Below are 27,745 nucleotides of genomic sequence, written 5' to 3' on the forward strand. Positions count from 1 at the left end.
ACAGATTAATCTGCTGCAACTGTATGAATATCAAGAAATATTTTATTATACATTTATTCAAAAGTTAAAAAAAAAAAAAAAAAGAGACAGACGAGAGGGAGCAAGGAACAGATTCATCTAGTTCTTCTACCTATGCAGGGTACAGAAATAACTAGTAATGAAACAAAGATACATAAACTAGGAACCCCTTACTCTATTAAAAAGGTCACACAAAAAAAACCAAAAAAAAAAAAAGATATTGGTAATACTTCAAATCAAGTCTCCTCAATTGCACATTTCGATTCACTGGGATAGTTACTGTGTGTTAAAATTGCACAAGATACAGTATGTGCCTTTTTAAATTAAAGCAAGACATGTACACTTCAAGTGGGTTGTAAAATTAAACCTTGAGTAATTTGTAAGTGATCAACTGATGTCCTGTCAGCTCTAATTACCTTGTTGTATCCAAGTGACTCTATAATTCTTATTTCAATGTATATCATAGAAAATATAATTCTTTAGGATTAATTATGAAGTAGATTTAATATGTGATCTACTGGTAAAACCTTGAAGTAAGACTGGGGGGAAAAAAGTGATTGTCAAAATGGAAGAACTTGTTCATAAAAAAGGGAAAAGACTGGACAGCTAGAATACCAGTGTGATCTAAAAAGAGAACTGAAGCAGCTGAAGCTAGGTGGTGCTAGCTCTTTACTTCCTGGTAAAGATTATCCCTGAAACATACGCCACTTTAAGAACACCATACTTCTGATCAACTGGCATTTAGTCCTAAAGTTCTTGACTTCTGCTTTGGGATATTGTAGCTATTAAAGAGAAACCAGGGTTTCCCTGCAAAAAGCCCCTGAGGAACAGATTATACTGTGGCTCACAAAATATTCCTTCTCTTTTGTGGCAGTCAAGACTGGACCAAATCTGATTTTTTCACTACAAAACACACCCTCTGGTTTCTTTTGCACATAGCACAGAGAAGAATGTTTTCACAAGTGCTACATCTATTCTTTGCTAGCAAACCACACAGATGGGACACAAACAGGTGAAGAGCAAAAAACGTTTGAAATAAATCTCTTTTCATCCATTCTAACATTTGTTCCCTTCCTAGTGTATCATGATCTAAAGGAGTTATGAATTGGAGATTTGTGCGCTTTCTGGCAAAAAGGATATCAATAGCTTTGGAAAGAGACATACTTGTTTCTTTAGTATCTCTCTCAATACAAACTGGGCAAAAAAACCAAAAAACACCTCACTTGCTACTTATTCTTTTACATTACAAATTAGAAAGGGCAATATTTAAAAAAAGTAGGCAAGCTGGGATGCCAAGTCTGAGGCAATAGGAAGTCCAGCAAGTTCTCCTTATAAAAGTATGTTTAAAGAGGGTCTATACAAGGAGTTAGACAAAGCCACTTTTAAAGGAAGAGGACCAGTGCTAAAATTTGATAATGTGATTTTAGTGCCTCACTGGATACCCAATTAAGCTTACTTTTAGATAACAGTTGTCCATTGTTAAGATCAGGGTTTGATAATACATCACAAATCACTAACTGCAGTATGTTACCAAATGCAATCATCATCACCTATCAAGATATATGACAATAAATTTTAGTTTTCTAATATCCATAGCACCACTTGGTCATGCACCATCATGATAAAGCACATGATAAAGCACCATGCACTATCATGATAAAAGTTGAAAAACTTAAAGAGTTTGTTTATGCTACTTAATATGCCCTTGTAAGCCAATGACCTTATGGTATTACACAAATATTTATGGAATGTAAGCAGTTTATAACCGACAGATCAATGGATCACAACCATATTTATCTAGACGTTCGCTGCAAATGCACCACCCACAGAAGTGCCAGTTTTTACCACTGTTCTCAGGTTAGCGGAGACAAGGACCAGTACTATGGACAACATTTCCTAGCATTAGACCCGAGGTGCAGTGGAAGGCAACTATTCCCAGGAAATATTTGGTACCTTGGTAAACTATTGCTTTAGAAAATAATATTTCAGCAAGGTTAAATGTCAATTTTAAAGCAAAACCAAGATATTCCTATTCAAATTAATGCTACACTTCAACTGCAGACAGTTTCTTCATGATAAAGGAACAAACTATCAACCTTTCTACAAACAGAAAGGTCTAATCCATTAGAATTATATAGGGGACTATTTTTTTAACATTACACTCAAAGAAAGGTCTGTATGGTTCTCCATTGGAACAGTACTGTACTGTAATAAATCTGTACTGTGCATGTGGTTTGAGGCATATCATGGGCTTCTCTCACTATTTGTGAGCACATGCAGCTTTTTTCTACTATAGAAGAGTTTTAAAAGTATACACATTAGCCAAAAAAGGGTCTAAATATAACTTGAGCATGTCTAAGAGCCTGGGATAGCTTGCAACTGTCTGCAAATAATCTGAACAGAACAGATGCCTTACAAAAATGAGTTAACATAACTGAACTTGCAGACAACACTCCAAGCCAGCTAGTGGATAAGATTTCCTACAAATCAGAACAGTTACTTCCAGTGCTGCCTCTATGGGAATGTCTACCCTGTTAATCAAATGCAGCTTAAAAGAAAGATATATTTCCTCCTTCCAAAAAGGAAACCAAATCTGCCCTTTGGAGGCAATCTAGACAGTGACTATGCACCAGACAAGTAGTTCCAAAGAGACTGCTTACTGGAAGTGAGAATAAAAGTTATTTACTACTTGCACAAATTTGAGAGCACTAAACCCATTTTATTCTGATAAGTCCTGTACAGTAGCTAGAGTTATCAGCAGACAGAGCACATTGTTAACACATGTAAACCAGGTCCTTGCATCATGGTGTCATGTTGCAGGTGAAGCTATTTCCCCCCCACCCCGATCATCTAACAGGCTGCAAAACTGCATTTCTATAATCAAGGTGATTCCTGTCAAGTCCAGTACAGCTGTGATGTACAACAGTGACTGTCCATCCTGGAAGAGCAGCAGAAGATCAAGCAACCAGTGTTTTGTGGCAATAATCTTAGGAGGGATTTCATTCATTCGGTGCATGGTGCTGTACATAAGGTGCATAAATCAGTTAGGTCCCACATCAGCGTGATGAGAAGCCAGTTGCAAGGCTGCAACCAACTACTGGTGTCATGTCCCATATCTGAAAGAAAAAACACAATATGGGGAATTGCACAGGGTGTCACGCAATACCGAACAACATAAATCTCTTTTTGACCACCTGCCAAAACAAAACAAAAAAAACTCTACTTCCAAAAAAGCTTGTCCTATACAATGGTAGGAAGGAACTGCTGTTTTTCAGCTTAACCCCAGCTTCACATCTAAAAGCTAAGATGGATGTTGCCAACATGCAAAAGCATTACTGTTTGAAGAGGGTACATTTTTCAGGAGCTAGGAGGCGATTCAGTGTGTACACCCAGGTGAGGGCACATGACGACAGCAGAGGGTAGGAGGGTGCTAAAAGGGTGGAGCACGAGGCACAGCAGGGAGCACAGGAAAAAAAGCACATTTTGCTGAAAGGAAGTGCAAGAAAACATGTGTTTCAAATACATTTGTGAAACAGCATACAGGTTACATGAACAGCTTACTGAAAGCAGAATAAAGGCACAGAGAGGTAATAATTGTTTCGATTCAAATAAGTATGAGCAGTTTATGTATCACTACATAATCATGCAGTGAAAGTGGAACTTACCTCTCTGGTGCTGAATTAAATCAGGACTATTTAGCCTACTTGTATCACTGCAATTGTGCAGAAACACAGTACAACACCTGATGCAATTCAATAGCACATTCCAACAGCAGCTTTTTAAAAAGTGAGGAGAGAGCTGCTAAAGGGGGCATTTAGGCACAGAAGAAGCACATTTTCAGTTAGAGTCCAAAAGTAGCATTACCACAACATGGCTTAACCACCACCAACACTGAAGCCATGGTTCTTAGCAGCATTCAGAGCTACTTATGCCACAATACTTACTTGGCTTTATCTAATGCAGGTTAGAGGAATATATTATGCTTTCTTCCACATGATATCTCCTTCCTCAGCACACAAAGGCAAATATACTGGACCCTGATGGCATCTTGTTACTTACCAGTTGTGATGGCAAGAAAAAAAGATGCAGGTATTCTCAGTCACAGTAAGAAGTTCAGTATGGTTGGTTTAGAAGTTCTACTGCCAGCCTGGTCTTATGATACAACTGTTACACTGGCATTGCATGCATAGTGGTTCCTCTCAGAAAATAAATATTTTATCTGAAATCTGAGAGTCTGAAATAGTCACTAGCCTATACTTAAAAAGGTAGAAGTGCCCAAGCATATACACATGCAGGAGACTAATCTTAAGGGCTGCTTGCAGCCCTTAAAAAACAAAAAAGACAAATGGTGCTTTACTTTAAACTCTGCATGTTCCTGTGCCAAGCCCCACACATGCCCAAAAAAAGGCAGCGCTTTTGTTGGACCTGGCTTACCTGACATCTGTAAAGACTGGGTGCTCTAGTGGGGCTTTTACCCAACACCTGATTGAATCAGTTTTAGCTAAAAGTGCCAAAAAGCCTGACTGAAGCACCCAATCTATACAGATGCTGCAGAGCTGGGCTGAAGTAATGTGCTGCTTGTTCCAGTAAAGTATGTTTTTTGTTTCCCCCCCCACCTTTGTCTGCAAGCAGCCAAGATGCTCAGTGAACTCAAAGTCCCTCCCCCCTCATTACATGTGGGAATTAAATTAAAGTGTACAAGAGACAGGATGATCCTCTAGGGAAGTTTAAGTGCATAATGAGAATTTGCATAATATAGAGTAGGTCAGTGGATGTCACATGCATGGCTGGGATTGCTTTGTATAACTGAATCCTTAGCATTTTAAATTAAGGGATTTTATTTCCCTATCATGCAGTGTTTTATCATCTCAAACTAGCAGAACTATAAAAGCAATCTTTTAAATCTATGGAGATCATCTTCATGTTAACCCACCAGCTAAGTAATCTTTACTCTTATTCTAGCAAAAAAAAAAAAAAGGGGGGGGGGGGGAGTTAGGGAAGTCAGATCTACACAGCTTGTAGCAGACTGAGAAATGCAGCCACTAAAAGAAGGAAAGTTAATTTGGTTTGTTGGCTTAACATTGTCATTTATCTTCATAAGATGGAGTGTTACATCGTGTAGAGAAGAAGTAATCCTACCTTCACAACTCGATCACTCCCACAGGTCGCCATTAGGCCTCTAGAGATGTCCATGGACATGTGGGAAATGTTGTGTTTTCCTTCATGAAAGGTTGCCAAGGAAGCACGACTAGCAAGAGAAAACAGTTTAAATAAGAGACAGCCATTACACAGAGCCAGACAATACATTACAACAATACAGAACAGTTAAGTAAAACAACTCTCCTATAAAGTCTAAATCAATCCTCACAACAGTGGCTATCTATAAGAAAGCCCTGCTTAGTCCAGGCTCTGTTCAATTTCAAGAGCAGAATTTGAGCTCACAAACCTGAGCTAGAACTTTGTGGTTTGTGGAACTCTTTTTATGCTTTGTCTAGAGAGGACCAAGGTCTGCTAGGTACTGGTATGCTCCTTTACACTACTGTTCTTTAAAACCAAAAAACCCCCCCTGTAGGTTTCTCCAGGTTCTTCCATGTACCTTTACCAGTTTCCTGTAGCTTGCCGAACCTCCTGCCCCTTCAGAAAGATGGGGCAAAATAACCTCATTTAATTATTTAGAAAGTTCTCACTTTTAACAAACAAAATACTTGTTGGAAGAGGTTAACTGTTGAATGAGCTTTCAAAATACTCACTCTTCATCCTTGATGGATTCAAAACAAGAGTCACAGACACGGACCTGGAATTCAAAGCCCATGATTGGGTAGCTGGACCGCTTGGTGCTGCATTTACCACACACTGCTTGGCCACATTTTCTGCAGTGATGCTTCATAGAAGTACAAAAACAGGCATTTCAGAACATGAGGGGCCTTCCTAAAAGCAACTGCATCAGGAGGCATCACTTGACTATAACTGGTATGAAATTGTACTAGTTTACACCTAAAGACCATAGTGCCATGGGTAAAATCCTAGTCCCATTTAATTCAATTGGAATGATGGCAGACTTCCAGAGTCAGGCTCTTATCTCATATAGTCTACATCCTTTCCCTACCCATGGGTTCCCCAGAAGGGTAAACAGATTTCTCTTTGCACACTATAGAATGAATACAGCAAAATAACAGAGGAAAGAGCATTAGTGTTTCAATACACCATCTAGGTGTCCAATGCAGGGTCTGCACACTGGTAACAGTTCGTCAATGCAAGCACTGAAAACTGTATTGTGAAAAAAGACAAAGTGGCATGGTACCAAATCATAGTGCACTTTCATTGAAGACCAGCTCACTTCATTAAGACTGATTTTTTTTTAAATCTTCTCCCCACCTCCACAGCAACCTAAGGTAAGGGGAGGGAGATGATTTTCACTGGCTCCAAACTCAACACTACCCAATATAAACACAGGACAATGACCACTAGAGCCACATGAGCTTCTTTAGTTAAACCTTTAACATGGAAAAGTAAGTGAAAAAGTGCTACATTTAAAAGTGCTGAAGAACAGACAGATTGTAGAGACCTGTGACACCATAGTCCATTACAAACAGTAGAAGCACTGCAGAAGATTTAGGAGTCATATCCTCACCTGCCTCAACCCTAGTGTCTTTGTGTCCCACATCTGTTTTATATTCCAGAAGAAAGGCTGTTCGCATTTCTGACAAGAATCACTTTCTAGCCATTGAGGAGCCTGGGGAAAGAGAGAAAAGAATCCCAGTCTTGACATGTTAGTCATCGTCTGTACCATGACCGGTAGGGGCCGTTTTAGATGTTCACAGTGAAATTTAAAGAAATACTTCCTGCAACAGCTCTGGGTATTAAAAGGCATTACACCAGTTGTTCTAAAAAACTGTCTTGCATGAAGTTAGCCAAATAAAAACCAGAGTATGCAGTGCTGAGCTACATGCAGGGGGAAGGAGTCATAACTGCAGTTATTTGTTAACAAGAACTCCGTGCACCCCTAACACATGGCTTTTAGCCCACAACATTGTGTGTTACCAGTACTCTAATAAGAAAAACGGACTAAACTATAGCTGAATTGTTAGTTTGCTGCAGGGTTTGAAGTCTGCTGGATCTTGTTGTCTGGATCCTGCTGATCACGAAGGGCTGTGGAGTAAGCCAAAAATGCAGGAACATCTTTATTCTCATCTAGTCAGCCATTTCCAGTGTTAACATCCTTTTCCCCTCCAACTGTCAATGAAGGATGAACAACACTACCCACAACCTCATTTTTTTTTTCCCCCCCCCCCACAAGATATAGTGTTTAGTTTTCCTCCTTACCTTCTCTGCAACCATTTGGCCAGGCTTTGGAGATTAATGCACTAAGACAACTACAGATGTGCTAGAAGTTGCACTAGCATTTTCAGAAATATTGTTGTAATCTGAAAACTTGACACTGAAGTTAGCGTTGGGACACTTTAGTCAAGTCTGTAATGCTTCCAAATATTTCTAGAGCTCCCGGGAATTTCTAGTGTTTCCTGGGGAACAGACTTATACAGTGAAGGTTACTAAAATTAAACTTAGCCTAGTAATATTTTCCACAATAGTCTGCCTGGCAGCAGCACAAATCTTTGCACTAGCACAAGTTCTTACCTCTTCTCTGCTGATATCCATATTCCAAACAGCAATTCCGCCATCAGCTGAACAGGACACTAGTTGCCGTGTGAGCTGGAGGTAACAGATGGCCTGCACCTTGTCACTGTAAACAGAGTGAACATTATTTGCCCTTGAAAAAAAGCAAGCAAAAAGCAATGCTCTTATGTTCAGGTGTGAATTTTCAAAGACCCACCTAAGCTGAAAGTCAGTGACCAGGTCTTGTCAACTGTAAAATTATCTTAAAGCAAGTCTATCAAGCAACAGCCTAGTGTGCTAGCAATGCCCAAGTGTAGGTTAGAAGTCAGCTGGGTACTTGAACTGCTGAGTGCTCAGCCTTGATGCAGTTATGCTAAAACTATATTAGGCCAGGAAGCAGCAAGTTTAAATCCTTACACTGAAGGGAGATCACCAGCAAGACACTGACATAACTAATGACTAATGACAAAGTCATGGGACTTTTTAGGCTCCATGAACATCTGAACTAATTTCCATACACCAAACAGATTAAGATACAGCTAAAAAACCTCTCATACAAGTGTCTTATTTTTATTTCAATCTAAAATTCATAGAGCAATATACATTTAAGCAAACCCATTAGACTTGCATGTTGCTATACAGACTAGTAGGAATTCATCAAGATTGTCAAAAAAAGCAAAAGATGCGTGTAGATGCTTCAGAGATTTTTGTAGCTGTGCCAGGTAAAAAGTACTTTTCCGATTAAACCAAGACAAAGACGACACATCAGAACAAGTGACTTTACATAAATAAGTGCATTCACATGCATTTATGCCATCTTGTATAAAGGCGGCTTAGAATAGCTTACAATGAAGCTCAAAGTATGAACCAAACAAGCTCTACAAGCAACACTCTACTCTAAACTTTCATTCATATCTGGGTCCTATGCAGACAGAAACCCTCTTCCCACGTTTTGCCCTGCCATTGTGGGCCCGTTCTCCCTCCACTATCTTTCGCAAAGGGGAGCCCCTGCACATGTCTCCCAAGTCTGCATGCCCCTCTTCCCTGGAAGGACTGTGGTTCTCCCTTCAGAGTCCTACATTTTTATCCCTTTCCTCCCCATTTCTATTCCATCCTCCAAAAGTATTCCAATGAAAGGTGAATTATGTCAGTGGAATCTGACTGCTGCACTGCAATATTAGGAACTTTTAGGAGCATCAGATGGGCAATATTTTCTCCCACCTCAACTTCAGAAAGTTATTTTTAGCCTGCAATCCTGCCATTCCCCACTCCAGTAGAGCCCAAGCTGACAGAAAAATCCTCTTACAACTGCAATGCTACTTGATACACTGCTGAGTTCCATCTTGTCTAGAGCATGACTAATACGCGAGAGCTTGCTCCACCCATTCAGTCTCTGAAGAGATGCCCAAAAGCCAGAGTATGAGGAAGAACCCTTCCCCCCCATAATTCACTGCTACATACTGATGGCCTTGAAGCAGCAGTGTTCGTCCTCTTCTTCCACCAATATCCCACATGATAATGCTGTGATCGGATGCTCCAGAGAAGAGGAGACGTTGAACAGGATCCCACCACAAGGAAGTAATGCTTCCTAGAAGAAAGGAAATTTTAAGAACCAATTCAAAAGGGGATATTCCCTATTGTAAGCATGCTTAGCAGTTTACCAACTTAAACAATAAATCACTACAGTGCACAAATAAACCTTAAAGGGAAAAGGACAGACAAACAAACAAGCAACCAACCAATAGTGTTCAATTTGGCAAGACTACTTCTTATTTATGGGATGCTCTCAGTTGTTTATTAAGTACATTCACATAGTAGTTCAAGTTTTCAAATAAAAGAAAGAACCGCTTATTTTTAAAATAGAAGCAATTAAATGGCAAGTTTATTGTTTTTTTGTAGGACACGGGGAGCTGAGAGATTACTCCATTTACCCATTTCCTTTCAACCCCCTGTACTTACGTGTCAGTTGCCTAAAAATGTATACACTTCAGGCACTTTAAAAGCAGAAAGTTAGCAACTCTTGGGCAGAAACAGGAAAGAAAAGCTACCACAATACACAGAAACTTGTGTTCTCCACATTACGACTGAGACGGTGTGCTCCACTCAGTGCTGTTCATCACCACGTCAACTGACTCAAATCAACAAAAGCATGTGACGTCGCAAAGTTTGTGACTTCTCAGCATGCCCCAGCTCAATTTCACAATGAACTCTGCTTGGGTATGTATGTCTTCCTTGGTATTTTCAAAATTCATACCTTGCCTACTTGTTCCTACTGTGCCAGTGACAAACCCAGAAGCAAGAATGAAAGCATCTTGAGACTGTCTCTTGTCACTGCTCTCAAGAGATCTCCCCAGTATGACTGAGAAGATCAGTATGGGGCACCTGCAGAATGTCTTTACTGCTCAGTTTTTTGGTTTGGCACCAGAAGTAACCTAGCCAACACTGAAGTAGGGGCCTGTACATGATCCATTTGTTTTTACAGGATCAGATTTTGGCTCCTCTCTCTACTCAGCATTTTACACACAAGGCCCTACATTAGAATATTTAGTTAGAGCCCTGTTTATCAAGTTCTCCATTTCTTTTCAAGATAGAAAATTAGAATCTAATGCATCAATTCAATCATTTAATCTCATAATTTAGAGAAGCTACCCTATACATTTCTACACAGTTACAATTGGTTAAAATTAAATTGTGCAAGAGGAATGTATGCAGAAAACAAACAGCCATTTTGCCTTAGAAATGGCTAAATATAAAGTCACCTAGATGGACCATTCCTTTTCTTTTTTTCAATGAATGTAAGCTAGATTTGAGAAAGGTGGCCATCTAGTGGGTGCATATGTGCTGCAAGCTTAACTATTTGTATGCACAATTTAGCTACTTCTAAAAGTTGCTGCTACCCAACTTTTGGGGAGGGGTCAAGAGGTCAGCCCTTGAGTGAAGACCATACAGCTTACTAGGAAAAAACTTGAGTTCTTAGCTATTTGAACTGTCAGGTTATTTAGAAGCATCCAAGTTTAATTCCTAATATTTCTTTAGAGGAGTACTTACAGAGCTTCAGCAAGTTTACTACTTCACTTTTCTAAATAAGCCAAACAGCAAGGAGAGATTCTCAACCAGGGTGCCACAAGTTCCTTTTAAGGGGTGATGCAGTGTCCCTGCTCCCAGGCCAACTACCCCACTGTTTCTAGGAGATGCTAGAACAGCTGCAGTAAAAGCTAATGCAACTCTGGGACAGAATATGGTTCATTTGGGGATATAGGCAAGACCCAGGCAAAAACAAGGCAGGAGCTCTGGAAGGAAGCCAGCCCCTTCTCTACTCCTTAGGAAGACAGTGGGAGGCCCTATGCCAAGAAGCTCTTCCAAGAAGGAACCTGTAACAAAGCCCTACGGTAAAGCTAGTGAGAGTTGCTACTAAGCTGTGCCACACTGCACTGTGCCAGCTGGACCCCTCCCACAGCAGGGAGCCAGCTATTATGTAGAAGTATCTGTCCTGCAGGGGAAGCTTTTCCTTTCCTTGTTTCACAGAACTGCCCCTTCAATATAATGCATGAAAGAAGAGGAGAAATAAAAAAAGTAGAAGTGAGTGGTTTCCACCAAGCTAGGGAAAATTGGCTTTATTGCTAATCGTATGTCTTGCACAAGAAGCCCTTGCTCCTAGAAGGAATCTTATTTTGCTTTTAAAAAGCTTTTCTAGACCACACACTTAAATACCCAAGTGCCTCAGACATCAGGAGTGAAATGAAATCTGGGGTGTTCAGACCTTATAGCAATAGGAGCCATAATAGTACTTTTCTAGAGCAGCAGTTCTCATCTAGGGATTGGCAGACTTATGATTAATATTAATGTTATTCATGTATGCTTTTTCCAGTTTGTTTTTTAAAACATTTCCAGTCATGTTATTTTTTAATGCACTATTTTTTTTTTTTTTAAATGGGGGGCCCACTACATTCAGAAGTCAGAAGGGTGCTTTTTTAGTCTTAAAAAAAAGGTAGAGTGCCACTGATCTAGAACCTACATCAAGAGGTATGCAAGTTTGAATTTCATGCCTTCTGCTACAAAGTGGCTATTCCAAATTTTGGTCAAAGTGAAAGGGAAGCTACTTTACCTTCATGCCCTTTAAGTGTTGTTATAACTGAGCAGATATTCTGTTCAAGCTTCAGCAGCGTGACCTGTCCAGAGTAATCGCCAACAAAAGCATGCTGAGTTTCAAAATCGTATCTGAAGAAGAGTCAAGGACCAGCAAGCTAGCATCACCTGCCCTCTTAACATACTCAATCTGGATAACTAAAGCAAGCTATAACAAACACCACAACAGAAGCCAAAGCTTTCTAATGAGGCTTTCTATTGCCCCATAATTACTGTATTTACTCAAAATCTGAGGTGAGATGCCCCCCTTCTCCCCATATCATTATGGAGCAAGGAAAAAGTGCCCCTTGTCTTAGCTTTGCAGATTTGCAAATGGAGGGTGGGGGGCAAGAAGCTTCAGGGCCAGTCAGACCCACAGCAGCCTCCTGCCCCCACCCCCCGTTTGCCCTTTGCACTTGTGCCCCCTTCCTTCCCCCCAATATTGTAAGGTGTAGCTCTGCTCTGGATCAGGTTAGGTTCCCTCCCGAGCACAGAGCACATGGAAACGTTGCCCCCTGCTCAGCCAAATCAGCAGCTAACACCGCTGCATGACCCAGGAAGGACTGTGCTTCCATGTGTCAAGCTCTTCAAGGGAACAGAGTCCAGACAACATCTGACAGTTGTGGGGGAGCAGGGTAAGAGAAGCAGAGGCTGTGGGGAATGGGATGGGGGTGTGCAGATGGCATTAGATTTACAGGAACAGGAATGGCCTATGTATTTCATGCCAGGAAAAGAAGGGGGGGGGGGGGGGGGGAAGGCATGTTTCATTGCTGTGACAATTAAGGCCTAACAGAAGCAAGCTGGACCATCATATAGGAAATGCTTTAGTCTCACCTCCCAGAGCAGGGTTCTGCTTCCTGATTAGATTTGTATTCCAAATCTGTGGCCTAAAAGCAAAGGACAAGAAATCTCCTTTTGCTCAGCAAGCAAGTCCCTTCCCCATCAGCCAGCAATGTAAACAAGTAAGACAAAGGGTGAAAAAGGAAAGGATACCACATAAACTAAGTGATCAGGATGACCATTAGGAACACAGGGATAGAAGTGATCTCAGAAGTCAGTCTACCACCCTACTCAGCGAATAAACTGGAGGTGCCTGACAGCGGTTTGTTGCCTATTATCACAAGGGTAAGAAAGCAGATGTTTCGAGATCTGGTTTACTGCAACATGTTTAAACACCTTGTGCCATTAAGCTTCATGTCAGAGGCGATACATTGTGTTGACCTTTAATAACGTGTATAAGGTAGTATATCAGTATTCCTTCATTCCAGAAGTTTATGTTGCCATCACCTTGAAGACAACACTCAGCCAAGAAACATGTACTCAGCTGTCTCTCTCTCTCTGTAGTTAATCCTTTTGGAATTAACTAACTAGTATATCTAGATTCATAAAGGATGCTGAATACTCAGAACACATTGAAAAGGTAATTTGCTACCTGCTGTTTGCAATTCAAACATTTCATCTAAAAGAGCAAGAAAAGGAGTCATGACATTAAGAACTAAAATAAGGGGCTTTCTGTTAAAAATACCAAGCTTTATAATTTCACCCTAACAGTCTATACCAGAATATTCCTACAAGGTAGCTGGAGTTGGTTCACAATAAGAGTGGAAACTGGATGCTTATGGACTTGGTTCCCTTGCCTGCCCTTCAGGTCAATCTCACAATGAGAACACAAATGCGCATTATTCTAGCCTCTCATTGGGGTGGCCATTTGGAACATGCAGCATTGCATATGGAATAAATATGCAGTAAGATCAGACTGCTTTCAATTTTAGCGCTGTTTTCTACTCTACTACAGTGTTACTTCACGAGTAACTCAATTCTCACAAACAGAGCAAGCCAAGCCAGTGCACAGATAGGAGACCTTAAAAAGGAACCCAATGCTGTAAGTACATTTCTTTGAAATCAGTAAGGAACTCAAGTACTAGAACATTTATTTTTAACTTTTCAATGACAAATCCTGAACACCTACAGCTAATTAAGTAATAATAAATCAGGCAATGGGCATGGCATTGGGCTGGACAGCTGTTTCTTTTTGGGCAATTACAGTTCATAAACCTGGTTTTCCCAGCACTTGGACTGACGGGCTCGGAAGTAGACTATGGCTGAAGGTCAATGTGGCAGCCTCAAGCAGTTTATGAGGTGATGCTGTTATGAGCATATCATTTGCTAATAAGTCACCTAGTTTAAAGCACATTAAAAAACCAATGACAATACTATTCATGCACATACTTCCCATGCAAAATTAATTATATACCCAAAACCCCACAGCACTATACAAAGGGAATGTGTACATCCCAGCTTTTCAGAGAAGAAAAAAAACTAGCAACAGAGGGGCAAGCTGCAGGCAGCTCCTGAACATGAATATCAAGGGACAGAAATAATTTTGTAGTGTAATAAGCCAGATCCAACTCTGAAACAATTGCTAGAGCAACTTGGAAAGGACCTATACTTGGAAGGTCAGAGTCTGAAGATAAGGCTGTAAAATTAACTTATGTCAAACAGAAATAAGAGGACAGTAAGGGGAAGATAGGAAGTGCCTCTTGATGTGGTGCTTGTATATCCTTCATATGAAGTCTTGGCTACAGAGGAACTACCATAAAAACTGGTAACTGACAAAAGAAAAAAGTGGACAGTTCATAAATAGTAATATATAAAACTGCAAAGACTGGCAAGATTAACAGATTTTGAAGAAATGCATAGCTTGCACCCAGCTGCGATGGGGACAAGCTTGCAATTAGAGGGAGACCAGTTCTGAGGCGATCCAACTAGGCTTGAGAGGAAATTAAAGAAAAAAAAAAAAAAATGTAAGACCGAGTGCCAGGTAAGGCTTATCTACAGCACAACCCTACCATGCAGAGGGATAAGCTTCCAAAGAAGCTATTCTCCAGCTGGCCTAGAGAACCCTAGAAAGTAAAGTGAAGACTGGTTGAAGAAACAACCTCCTCCTTGAGATAGACTTACCATGGAACAATGAACCAAGTTTGTGTTCCAATTGCCATAAAATTCCATGTGCTAATAGGGCATTAGTTACAGATATGAAGCAGCTTTAACAAGAGATTGAGTAGGAGATGGCAGGTAAGAGAGAGATCCCAGAGCATCCAATAAAAGGTGCATCCAAGAATAAGCATTCCTAAAAGAGATTACAACCTAACCAGCATGCACAGCTACCTTGCTCTAGTACTTAAAATACATCTTAGGGGAAATAATACAAGTCAGTTAATTTTTTTTTTTTCTCTACACAAGGTCAATCTGGTGACTATTTATACATTGTCTTGTGTAATTACAGTGTTGTCTCTGACTAAAAAGAAAGTATAACCTGATAAACAAAAGTTATATCATGCAGACAAGCTGTAAAGCATAAAGTCCAGTTTCTTATAGTTTAGTAACAGGAAAAAAAAAAAAACCCCAAACAAAACGTAACTAGGCTTTAACATCTGGTAGGAGTTGCAATTCATTTTTGTAACCAGTAGATACATTTCAGATTCACTTCCTTTGGTCTCATTTAAATTCACAAGCTTGAAAAATAAAAACAAGGTACTATCTTAGGAGTTAGTTGCTGGGTTTATTATATTCTAGGGTTTTTTTTTTTTAACTGGGGGTACTTGGGATGGCCTCAGCAGGTACTCAGCACACTCACCAATTGGCTGCCAGGGCCACCCCTCACCACTTGTCTGGCCGCCGGGGGACTCCTGCTTTCTCAACCGGCCGCCAGGGATACATTGACCCAAAAAGGTGGAAAACTCCTGTATTCAGTATAGAAGATAACGAATGGCAGAAGACTAAGAAACTTACTTATGCCATTAAGAACTGGCCAAGAACCTTCCTTGTAAGCAAAGCAGAGGCATAGGTAGATTTAAAACAAACAAATCTGAACCTCATTGTTATACAGAAAGGAAACTTCAGATTTCAAGCTAATTAAATTGGGGGTGAGGGGAAGAAATCTGGTCTTCCAATTGGTTAGCAAAGGATACTGTAAACATGAAGCCCAGGAGGTAAAGTAATGTCTCCCCAGCATGCTCCCACTCCTGGTGCACATCCAGCTGACACACTTATCATGGCCGGTACTGATAACCCACTCTGATGTCAGGCAGAAAGTGACAGCAGACACACGATTTTGATGAGCTGTGGAAAAAATAAATAAATAAAATGGTTTTGGAACTTTTTGCTACAAGTGCTTCAGTTAGTTGAAGTCTCATAAAAAAAAAAAAAGCACACAAAACATAAGGTAAGAGGTATTTGTGGCAGTTGGAGACACCAATTCCAGAAGAACAGGGCTTTAACCTCTAGTCATACTGACTGCAACCCAGAAGTAAGAGTTACCACAGTTCAACTCTGAATTTGCTACTACAGTAATTGGATTAATAAATTAGTATGTTTGAAGGAGCAAGACTGCAAGGGGGGAGTGGCACTTGGTTTAAATCCAAGACAACTCCCACAAAATGAAAGTCCCCTTCCAGTCAGGACAGACTGGTAGCTGATCCCCAGTGAATTAGGTAGTTCAGGATTATGTAGAATAGTGCAAAAGAAAACAATGCAAAAAGCTGAAGAGGAAACAAAGTAAAAAGGCACCTTCCCCCCAATTTTTTTTTTTTTTTTAAATGCAAGTATTTTTTCCTTGATTAAACATAAAATCATCTGCTTTATGATAAAAGAGCTTTTGTTGCTTTAAAGAAAAAGAGTTCTTTATTTTAGGCAAGAACATTGTGTCAGAAAGTCATAAGACCAATTGATTATTACCTCAAAGGCCTACAGATGACTTTATGCTAAAGGCCAGAAATATGCAGGGGAAAGAGAAGTAGACTTGAATACTAACAACTTAACCAAATGACTTTGGTCAAATGTTCTTTATAAGAAGTACTAAATGCTTGGAAGGAAGTTATTTCATCCACACTGGGTCTCTTTAGTGAAGTTAATGTTAGAACTCAAGTGGGGAAACTTTCTTGGCTCTTAAGTCACTTAAGCTCCAAAGTGTCAGAAGGTATCCTTGCTTAATTATCACCTACATACAAGTCCTCCCCTTATTAGCATATACACCAACTGCTATTTTGAGAGTCTATGTAGTCTTCTATAAGATGTATTCAAGTCAGTTTCTGCCACTTCCACTGGCCCCTAAATAAATAAATTAGTTATCCACAGATTTAAGTATCTAGGGACAGATTATTACATCTGAACAGAAATAGCTACAGCTAAAACCTTCAGTGTTTTGCAGATTACACTTGTATGGGATTTTGATTTGTATTTAAACTCAACTTTTTGATGACAGATAGTTTCCAATTGTACAATATCCCACAAGCTGCACTTAAAAACAAAACAGTAATCACCTCCCACATCCCACCCAAAAACTACTCAGACTGCATGTCAGAATATTCCATTTTCTAACATTCAGATCTGAAACTTAAAATTCTCTGTAGCGCTCTGTAACAAACCAAAGCCAGTCCAAGACATTTAATCCTGTATTTAGGATACAGAAGATTTTTATTTTTTTTTTTTTAAAAACAGAAACCAAGGTAACAGCCATCATTTACTGCAAGTCACCAATCTCTGGTATGCAACTACTCAGCAGGCACCATCACAATTCAGCCTGGACCAGTTCAGAGAATTTTATTTTTTTTGCCGGGGGGAAGGGGGGGGGGGGGGGCGGTATATTTGTGGAACCACACTATGTTACCTGGGTAGGTCTTGACAAAATTCATCTTATTAAAGTCTTCTGAGATATGAAACTCCTAAGAAGGTGGGGGGGGAAAAAAAAAAAAGTTAGACAGCAGAAGGGTACATGAACTCAGGCTGACGCAAAACAGCCTGTTTGAAGAAGATCCTTCATACCGAGACCAAAACAAGGCAAAGAAAGCAAAGCAATAACCTCACAGAATGAACAGACTGGCACCCAGAGGCAGAAAATGTCTTGTGCTACAAATTGATAAGGTCTCAGAACCCCGCAAAACTAGCAGATGCTCTATTAGCATCTTCCTCAGGTTTTGCCCGAGTAAGAGATGCATTAACCAGCTAACTTTAGCTGTTTAAGTGTAAAAATGTCTTCTAATACTTCAGGCATACATTCATCCAGTACACACCATATACCAGTTCCTCCTAGAAAAGAAGTTTCCAGTCTCAATCATTTTGAAGTTTAGGCAGGATTAGGATTTCCCACCTACATACACATATGAAAGGCAAATAAAGAAGAACAGGGCCTACACAAAGGAAGGATGCAAGGTGTGCAGAGTTAACCCTCCCCTTAGAGCTGAAAGCCTAGTTCTACAGACATCTACACTACAAGCAAGGATAATCAGCAGCATGGAAACTGTTCAAGAGAAGACTCAAAAATGGTTTTCAGTTATTCCAATTACAAAATAAAAGGACCAGCTATAACTAACTCCATTTATGTGTTACAACTAGTCTAGTAAAATCCACAATTATCAAGCTGCCTGCTGGAAAAGATTTACATTTAACTGGAATTCTTTAGAGAAACTGCTGCAGTAACTTACCATAATAGCTCCATTATCCTGACCTACAAATATTCGTCTACTGTCATGATGATAAGCCATAGCTGAACAAGGAGCTGCCAAGAAAGCCAGTACATTGAGAAATTAGACAGATGTTAAAGTACACATATCACAGCAACTCAGCCTTTTGGACAACAAGGACCAAAAAACTGTTTTTGATGACCAGCAGACAGTTAGACTGCCTTCAGGTTTGTTTGTTTGGCAGCAGGAGTGGGGGAAGCAAGCAGAAATAGTTTTTGATTGAATTTCCTCTACTAGTTTATGAAGTACATATACCATTAAAAAAAAAAAAAAAAGTCCTCCATGAAGGTGCTCAGCCTCTGGAAGATGAGATGCAAGCCTCAGGCAAAAGATAAAATAATTTGATCAAGGCCAAAAGGAGTTACAGATCAGAAGTTGAAGCTTCACATCGAAAGACAAAGAAATGGCATTTCAAGTGCTAAGTGTGACATGCAGGGCAGTACAATTGTATCGGAACACATTTTTCTGGGATCTGATCATGGTAATCAGCACTACAGGGCAGGGATGGCAGGACAGAAATAACATTTGATCATGTTAACCTGATGCAAGAAAGCACTTCAAGATCTGCATCTTGGGAGAGGGGAGGGATAAATTCTGTCTGTGGCCATCTGATTACCCACAGGCTCTTTTGACAGTCAGTGTAAGACCAGGAAAAAAAGAAAGAGCTCAAAAAGGAGGAGGAGGAGGATCTTGGAAATATAAAGTTTGCAGGACAGACAGGAAAGTGCTCAAAGAAGAGGAAGGGGGGGGAGAGGAGAATTAAAGTGAGATAAAACATCCTCAGGAGGACATAGCCAAAGTCTCTTTAATCATATAGATTTCTACATTAGTTAAGTTGTAATTATTAGAACATATTTTGTGTGGAATGGGCTCCAAATCAGTTTTCTCTGCAATACCTGGGTAGATTTGCCCTTCTAATGAAACCTATATGGGGGAAGGAAGAGAGGGGGCTTCATATAGGAACAAAAACAATAGCAAATGGCTGTTACATCAGCTCCATAGAACTAGAGCCTTATGTATGGCTGAGCTTGGCAAGAGTAAGTTTCCAAATGTTGAGATACCTTGATACTTACATGCCATGGTGTGGTAGATGCTGGGCCAGTACTGCCCGCTGTCCCTCTTCAGCCATACTCGAATTGTTCTGTGGAAGGGGAGAAGGGGAAGAGAACGGAGATTAAAAAGGGAAGTTAGGAGGAGTGATGCACATAACTGCACTGGTTAGTCTCCAGGCCTCTTGGATTTCCAGCTACTCCAACAGCTATTACAGTGCTGAATAACCTCTCCATAAAGTGCCACCAATAAGCTCCCCCCATAGCCATCTATATGCTGCAAGACCAGTTCAAACTTCTTGCCCAAAAGTCCAGCTTATGTCTATTAAGTGGATACTGTTGGTAAAAAACAAAACAGACAAAACTCAGGTCTGACTTGGGGCAGATGCATAGATCAGGCCTTCTTGCTGTCAAAACAGACTCAGTTTTATTTTGTGTATACAAGCAACTTCAGTGTTTCTACCATGCAAGCACACTCAGCTCACAGGCACCACTCTGTTCAGTACTTTTCAGGGATTGACAATAGTAGTATTCATGTTATCAGTGGCTAATGTTCAAGTCTCAGGCTGACTGGGCCCAAGCCTCTTCTTCTTGAAGTCCATTCCACAGTTCAAATGAAAGTTGAGATGAAAATACAAAGTCAAATGCAAAGTCACCCATAAACAGGCTGATGAAGATATGATTCTTGCCCTCCTGACACCCCCCTCCAAAAAAAAAACAAAAACCCAAAAAAAAACAAACCAATCGTCTTTGCAGCACTTGCTTTGTGTATGATCATATTTCCTTTTTTAAAGGTTGTGCACTGGCTCATGCATGAAGTTCACTTCCACAATGCTCCCCATGGGCTGCAGAAAAGAAAGATTGACTAATATTGACCAGGAACTGAAACAAACAGTCAAGGTGAAGATGTGACAGATAAGCCTGATGCTGCCTCAGTTCGAATCGGAGGACAAAAAGGGAAAACCTACATGGTTTTTAACACAGGTGACTGGTAGAGGGGGCACAGGAGGCATTGGCCCCTGGCTCAGCACCACTCAGGATACATCAGTTTTTTTGCCACATGGGCCAGCGGGGTGGGGGAGGGTACTTAAGCTGTGGCACAGAAGAACAGGAGTGGATATGGGGCTTTTGGCTTGCCCTTGGGCCTGCCCACAAACTTGTAGCCCCCCCCCCCCTCCCCGACTCAGGAGGCACCAGTCACCCCTGGGTTTTTAATAGTGCAGAATCAGATGCTCAGAAAAAGGGAAAGGGAGACCTTGAGAATTTGATCAAGTCAGCAGAATAGTGGAAAACTTGTTAAAACATCCTGGATATATTTGAAGAGGGCTCCATCAGGAAAAAAAAAAAATCCAATTTTAAAGTAACTCAAGTAGATAAGTATCCTTTAAAGTTTCTCTCTCAAGCAGAAGCTAAATCTTCTGCTTCTTCCAAGCTACTGTTCTTCTGTTATGAATCCATGAATAACAAACCTGAACTTGTTTACAGTGGTATACTGGAAATATTTAGATTATGCCCTGAAGGAACAAGGAAGTCTGAAATTACAGGATTCTGCCACTGAAGTGTTATCAAACAAAGTCAGAAACTAATAGTGGTGTTCTCAAGTGGACTAATGAATTTTTTTTTTTTTTAAGTTTGAACTTACATAAACATAAGACTGATTAAATGTAAAAGTTACTCATGCAGATCTGTTAGTTAACAGATAATTAGGTACAATAAATAGAGAAGGAGGGTAAGCCTATACAGACAACTAGTACATTCCAGCTTGGCCCAGTGCGTTAAGATTCTAACCTAAAATTATGCTTAAGCTCAGCAGGCTTTTCAGGTTAGTACATTAATATAAGAGCTGCCATACATCCTCCAGCCTGGTCGTTTTGCATTTGCATTACATGACAAGCTCTGAGGTATGGCTGGACACCATTCTCCTGCCCCAAGACTACTGCTTTATTCAGTTCAAAGCCTAGAGAGCAAGCTACTGTACAAACAAGCTTTCATTCAGCATCCATCCTCATGCACCGCACACTTCCCAAGCTCATCATCATGCAGTGTATCAAAAAATGTCACGCAGTTAAAAATGACATGGCTTCTCTACCATCCTGCCTGCTGCATGAACCAGATGCTAAATTTTGTTTCATTAAATGAGACACATGAGGATTCTTAGCAATATACCCCTTCCATTTAGGCCCAAGTTTTTGAAGTCAGCAAACAGTAAATTTAAGCAGCCAGAGGTAAAAAACAGACTTTTTTTACCCACTGCTTTAGACAACTTCTAGGTTTACAATACTGGTTTGAATAAATTCAAACCCCTTCCACTTCTGACCAGAGTCCTTCAATTACCTTTGTTTTCTGCTGACTGTCAGAATAAACCATTGGTAACCATACCAAATAGAGAAAAATGCACAGGAGATTTTGCATGTACAGTAGCCTTTGTTTCCTCCCAAGACTCTTGTACATTATACTGAGCTTGGAAACTGTGTTGTGCTTCCATGGTTTGCCAGCTATTTGCTAATCAAGTAATATCTTGAGCATGCAGTTTATACTTAGCCTTATGAACACACAGTTCCTCTCAAACACAAGAGCTGAAGTCACAAAATTGGCAAAACTGTGCCTCAGAAAGTTTTCCCTTAATTGATGCAAGTTAAGCAGTGAACTAATAATTGGTGTGCATTTTTCAGTCAGTTACGGATGACAGATTTATTGCTGAGGGCAGAGTATTACATATACGATTCTAAACAGCACAACAAAAACCTGAAGAGATTCCCTTAAGTAATGAAATTTCAACATATGGTGCATAATCAATCAACATTTCCATTTCCCCACTGGCAACTATGGTATGTTCAACTTTTTTAAGGGGGGCGGGGAATGAACTTCTTGGTAGACAAGAGTCTAGTCCAAAAACAAGAGTCTTGGATTGAGTGCTCCTATAATTCTCTTTCCACAATCTCCTCACACTTGAAGGCTCTTCATCTGAGCTCCACAACTATACAGCCAAAAATCCCCCAATCTTTCTTGAGATCCAGTTTCAGTTCAAGTTTTATTTAAGGAAACAACTCATGTTCAATACCCATCAGAATTTGGTTGGAGCTCAAGTTTCTCTTATGCAAGCTAGAAATAAATACTAGCTTACCTCAAAGTATGTTGAAAGACCAACTTTATTAGCATCTTAAAAAAAAAAAAAAAAAATGTGGGGCCCATTAGTCAAGAGACACTTTAGAAGCACATGATTCAATTAAGCTGAATGGTTCTTCCAAATATTTTTGAGCTAGTTTAAGTGGCTACATTGAAATTGAAGTCTTGATACCAAGGAACAAAATCCTGGTGAAAACATATTACAGTTCATAGCTAGAAAAATGAAATTCATTTCTGGATCTACACTGCACTGTGAACAAAGTGCACTGAAAAAAAAAAAATAGGCAAAGAAAAACAAAACAAAACAAAACCCCACAGGATTGTAACAGGTATTGCTACATAACATTTACTGTTACCTCATAATGGGATCAACAAGAACACTTTTCTCTTAATGGGTTATTGAACAAGTGTGACATTACTTGTATGCCTCCTAAAGACATTTTGAGCATGGAAAGTTGATGGGTCCAGTGGAACCCCCAACTTCTGCATTTCAGTTACTCCTACCAATAAAAAAAAAAAGTTATAATTGTCATTATTTACTCTGAAAAGATAAGACCAACACTGGGGGGAGGGGGCAAAGAAGAAAGAGGAGGCATGTTAGATGGCCATATAAACATTGTCCGAGCACTTCGGATCCCCCTTTTGTATTTGTATGACCAACACTGCAATGAAAGTTTAAAAATCATTCCACTGCTGTGGACAGAGAAGGCAGACACCATGATAGTATGGGATTTCTAAAATGCAACACAAAGATGCAACTGCAGCTCATACAGCCAAGCTAGCTCAGGCTGCCATACTTTTCACTGCCATAGCTACACTGCTTTCAGTTGCACAAGTCAGCCTGGGCCACAGCCACACTACACTTAGTGCCTTAGCTAGTCAGTTTAATATCCAATTCAGACACATCTGTACAAGCTGCAATGCCAACCTTGGACAATGCAGATGTACCCCAGTCACACAGGGAGTCTACAGCAGTGGCCTCCAAACTTTTTAAGTAGGGGATCACCTTTGGCATTTAAAAGCACCCCAAGATCTATCATGCACTGCCACCCTGCCCCTCCACCCTACCCAGCAGTTAAGTCTGTGGGGAGGGAAGGGAGGGGCAGATAGAGGCAGAAGGAGAAAAAATTATTTGGGGGCACACCTCCCCAGCAAGCAAGTCCTGCCTGGCCAGGGCCCCACTCAACTTACACCTGCTCCTGCCTCTGCAGCACTGCCCCTGACCATGGGGGCCTTGATCTAGCCCCTAACCCTTCCCTTCCCCATGGACTGATCTGCTGGGCTGGGGCATATACATGCATACACGTGGACACTCAGCCCCCCGTACCAGCCTCAGATCGACTCCAAGAGGCTCTAAGATCTACCGGTGGATCAAGATCTACTGGTTGGTGACCACTGGTCTACAGCATGGCAAAGAACTGAACCCAAGGTTTTCATGTCCAAGGCTGGAACTCCAACAATAGTCACACAGTCCCTAAGAAAACTTACTTTCCATGTTGTTTCTTTCAAAGAATATTCTGGAAGACAAGCTACCAGGCAACACCTGGCACCTATCCCTCCCCCCAACAAATATCACCAGTTCATTTTGTAACTAGATTTATACCTAGCTACATAAAATGCCATTTTTCTACAACCTCTAAGCTACTGCCTCAAAGTCAAATCCTGGTAAAAAAAACAAAAACAAAAACAAAAAAACCCAAACCATCAGCAATCAAGTCAACTTCTATAGGTCCAGAATTTGGTTATATACAAATACACTACTGAAACTATAGACAAATACTACAGTGAATGCACTAAACAGCTGACATTTAAAGAAACTGCTGAGACAAATGCCTGCAGAATAAGTACCAAGAACCCTATAATCTCTCTCTCAAATTGCCTTTTTAAGCTTTCCATAATCCACATATAACATTTTATGTTGGTGCTCCTTTAGTGTTTCACCCATCTCATGAGCAGGGATCCTGCTTCCCACCCCCCACAATTTAAAAAGATCACAAATTCTGATTCCCCCCCCCGCCAAGTCTATGATTAAGATGAAATGCCCCTCCACAGACCCTGCTGGTGCCCCTCACTCCGCACCCCCCAGCCCTGCTGGTGGTGCCCCTCACTTCCCCCCTCCCCCCACACATAGCCCCTGCTCCCTCAGCCCTACCAGAGGGGGCTCCCAGCTGCCAGGGCTATGGGGCCAGGGACCTGGGTCCGCAGCCCCCTGCCCCCAGTAGGAGGCTGCAGCTGCTGCAGTGAAGCACAAATCAGCCCTGCCCCACCCCTCTGCTACAGGCTCCTGCAGGATGGGCTAGCTCCCCATCACTGTGCACACTCCCAGGGAGGCGGGGGGAACCCACACCCCACAGATCTGTGCACAGGGCAGGCGTGACCCAGTGCTGCAGGGAAGGGCGAGACCACATAGGAAAGTTGCTTGCCGCTGTGAGCTCTGCACTGCCCTTGAGACATCCCCCATGTGCGTGGCACCAGTGAGTGGCACAACCCTGCGCCGCCACTTGGCTCCGGTGCTGCTGTGCACGTACATAGCTCGCAGCAGCAAGCAGCTTTCCTGAGCAGCCCTACTCTTCCCTGCAGTGCCAGGTCACACCTGCTAGGCTACAGGGCAGCAAGGTGGGGAGCTCAATCCCACAGCAGGCATCCTGTGCCTGCCCCCACCCTGTGCACAGGTCTGGGGGGTACAGGTCTCCCCCTCACCCCGGGAGTACGCACAGAGGCAGGGAGCTGGCCCTACCCCTTCCCCACCCCCGGAATGAGCCACCAGCAGCCGTCCTGCTCCCTGCTGGGTCCTGTGGCCCCAGGCCCCAAGGCCTGCACACCGCACAGCTGGGCTGGGCAGCAGCATCCCCAGTCCTGTCCAACTCCTTCCCTTCCTAGGGGGGCTTCAATCCCCTCTGGCCTGCCCCCACTTACCTGTGGAAGCTGTTCTCCAGGCTGCCTGGGGCCATGGGCATTTTCATGCCCATGGTCCCCCATGCCTGACTGCCCTTCTCCTGCTCCCTCCCAGCCCCCTGCAAGCTGGAAGTCTGTCAGCCTGCAGAGGGCTCACTGCAAGATAGCAAAATCCATTGTTTTTTCTGCTAAAATGAGAAATCTTCATTTTCCTCCAGTAAAGGGGAAAATCTGTTTTACTTTGTTTTTCCGTGGGAAGTGGAAAAATCTCTGCTCATGAGACACACAGGTGCTTAGATAAATAGATTAAAAACTGGCTTGGCTTCTGACTTGATGCTGTCATACAAAATCAGTTAGCTACACTTTACACTTCAAAGTGTTTCCGAAAGCAGAATCTACAGCCTACCTGTTCAGAGTCAACAGGAACAGTAGAGCTGTGGTAACTCATATCCTGCTTTTTCTATGTTTCTTCTTTCTTTGCATAGGCCTTCCTATTACTGCCGCTGAATAAAGGAGGCATGTGTCTACTGCACATTACTGAATGCTTCATTTAGATCCTTTCCTCCCCACCCCACCCCCACCAACTTTTACAAGTTCCAGAAGTAGCTCTGTAAGTTGCAGCAGAGGGCATGTATCAATCAGTCACTGCAGCCTTTATTCCCTATCTCCCTGAAGTCTGCCTCTACTTCCTAATTTGAGGAGGTGGATTTACAAGATGGAAGAACTATAATGGAAGAGTTCACATACTGAGGTTTCTAACCCATTTTACCATAGCTGCTAACAAGGCTGCACTGGGTTTTCAGAAGAGAATAAAGACTGTAGATGAAGACAAGATTTAGAACCTGCTGCCATGAGGAAGCTGTAAATCAAACCAGTGTGGTTAACAATCTCAGCAATGAACAAAACAAAAAGTTTAATCTCAAGCAGCTTCTTCCAAGTTCTGGCACAGAAACTATTGCTTGTAAGAACTAGCTTGGAGGCCACTGAATGGAAGAACACCTTCCCCCAAATGAAATAATAGTAATAAGTGGTAGTGCAGTGCCACTAAATGTAATATGGCTTATATATACGCTGCGTCATCTTGCTGTCCAAGAAAAATTCAGAGAATTTAAAAACATTTCATCTTAGCCCATAATTTTCAGATAGACAGTTAGCCAAGTGAGTCTGAAGTCAAGCAGAAGGCAGCTGAATTTAAGAAAGCCGGAAGATTGTCATCTCACATCATACTTAAAGGACTTGGTCTACTTCACACTAGTGAAGTTTTGCCAGGATACTCAGGTGTGAAAAAGATCACACTTTTTAGCCCCCTTAGCTAAACTAGCAGAAGTTAGATGTGCAACTACATCTGTGCCAAGGAGGTTCTGCCAAAAATCACTCCAGCCGCAGGGACACTGAAGTCTTGACAAGCCTTTCTTGGCAGGGCTCTCCCCATTCGCATTGTCATAGTTCAGACCCAGACCCCCTCCCCAAACTGACTGCCCTCTGAGCAGGAGCGCAAGGGTTGGTGCCTGCGCCGAGGCCCTCAGTAGTACTGCAGCAGGCCCAGGTGCTGCCCAGCTCCACCCGTGACCCAGTGGGGCTCTCAGGCACCTGCCAAAGGAAGTGAGCCACTAATCTGCACATGTATATTTTCCAGTTGATCTAATAAAAGGTATCATTTAGAACCAAGAGTTCTAGTTTTTTGTATGTCAACATTGAAACATGAGGTGCCCACGAGAATCACCCTCACCGCCTTCTGCCTCTTCCTCATAAGAGAGAGGTTAAACTCACACCAACGTCTTGCTTAACCCCAAAGAAAGTCTCAGCAGTACACTGAAGGGGGGTGGTAATTAGTGCCATCGCTCTTCAGGAGAAGGTACTAAACCCCCAAGAGCCGAGAAAGAGCGACTGGCGCTTGGGAGCTTCGATCTCAGCTACCGAGTCGGTGCGACACGCCGGGCATGCCTGCCTCTCCCCCGCCCCGGCTCCCCTTCCCTTCCCTTCCCGGGGCGGCCCGAGGGGAGCAGAGAAGCGGCTCCGGCTGCCCCGGGCGGCCCGTGCTGCGGTGCTCGGGCCCCGCGGGCTGCGGAGGAGCCGCGGTCCCCCCGGCAGCGCCACCTGTCCTCGCCGGCCGTGATGACGCCGTCCTCCTTGGGGATGAGCAGCGCGGCGCTGACCGCGTCCTGGTGGCCCTCGATCTTGCTGAGCAGCGCGGGGCGGCTGCTCTGCGGCCGCGAGTGGATCTCGGCCGCCATGTTGCCGGCGCCCGTCAGCTGACGGCGGCGCGGAGAAAAGCCAAGCGGCCGCCCGTAATGTCCGGAGTAGCGGCGCCCCTCCTCCCTCCCGGAAGGACGCGCCGCAGGAAGGGCCCGTATTGTCCGGAGTAGCGGCGCCCCTTCCCGGAAGGACGCGCCGCTG

At 42.1% G+C, this 27,745-nt stretch overlaps 1 protein-coding gene across 1 annotated transcript; it reads right to left on the minus strand.

The window, feature by feature from the left end:
* Nucleotides 1-24: 24 nt before the first annotated feature.
* Nucleotides 25-27,705, minus strand: WDFY1 (WD repeat and FYVE domain containing 1). Its single transcript, XM_006276478.4, has 12 exons — nt 27,446-27,705; nt 19,352-19,419; nt 18,240-18,313; nt 17,426-17,480; nt 15,729-15,879; nt 11,738-11,850; nt 9,094-9,220; nt 7,654-7,759; nt 6,650-6,751; nt 5,769-5,899; nt 5,158-5,266; nt 25-3,134 (listed from the first exon to the last, which is right to left on the minus strand). The coding sequence occupies exons 1-12, from the start codon at nt 27,580-27,582 to the stop codon at nt 3,075-3,077; spliced, it is 1,233 nt and encodes a 410-aa protein (XP_006276540.1). The 5' UTR covers nt 27,583-27,705; the 3' UTR covers nt 25-3,074.
* Between the last annotated feature and the right edge of the window lie 40 nt (nt 27,706-27,745).

Source organism: Alligator mississippiensis, chromosome 7 (genome assembly GCF_030867095.1).
Source record: "Alligator mississippiensis isolate rAllMis1 chromosome 7, rAllMis1, whole genome shotgun sequence".
Classification (NCBI taxonomy): domain Eukaryota; kingdom Metazoa; phylum Chordata; order Crocodylia; family Alligatoridae; genus Alligator; species Alligator mississippiensis.

Excerpts from the sequence above, each read along its gene's own strand:
- WDFY1 (XM_006276478.4), bottom strand. The coding sequence starts at position 27,582 with ATGGCGGCCGAGATCCACTCGCGGCCGCAGAGCAGCCGCCCCGCGCTG. Across the intron at positions 17,481-18,239 it reads AGGATAATGGAGCTATTATG|GAGTTTCATATCTCAGAAGA; the intron begins GTAAGTTACTGC and ends CCACCTTCTTAG. Across the intron at positions 11,851-15,728 it reads TCCTGGGCTTCATGTTTACA|ATACGATTTTGAAACTCAGC; the intron begins GTATCCTTTGCT and ends ACTCTTCTTCAG.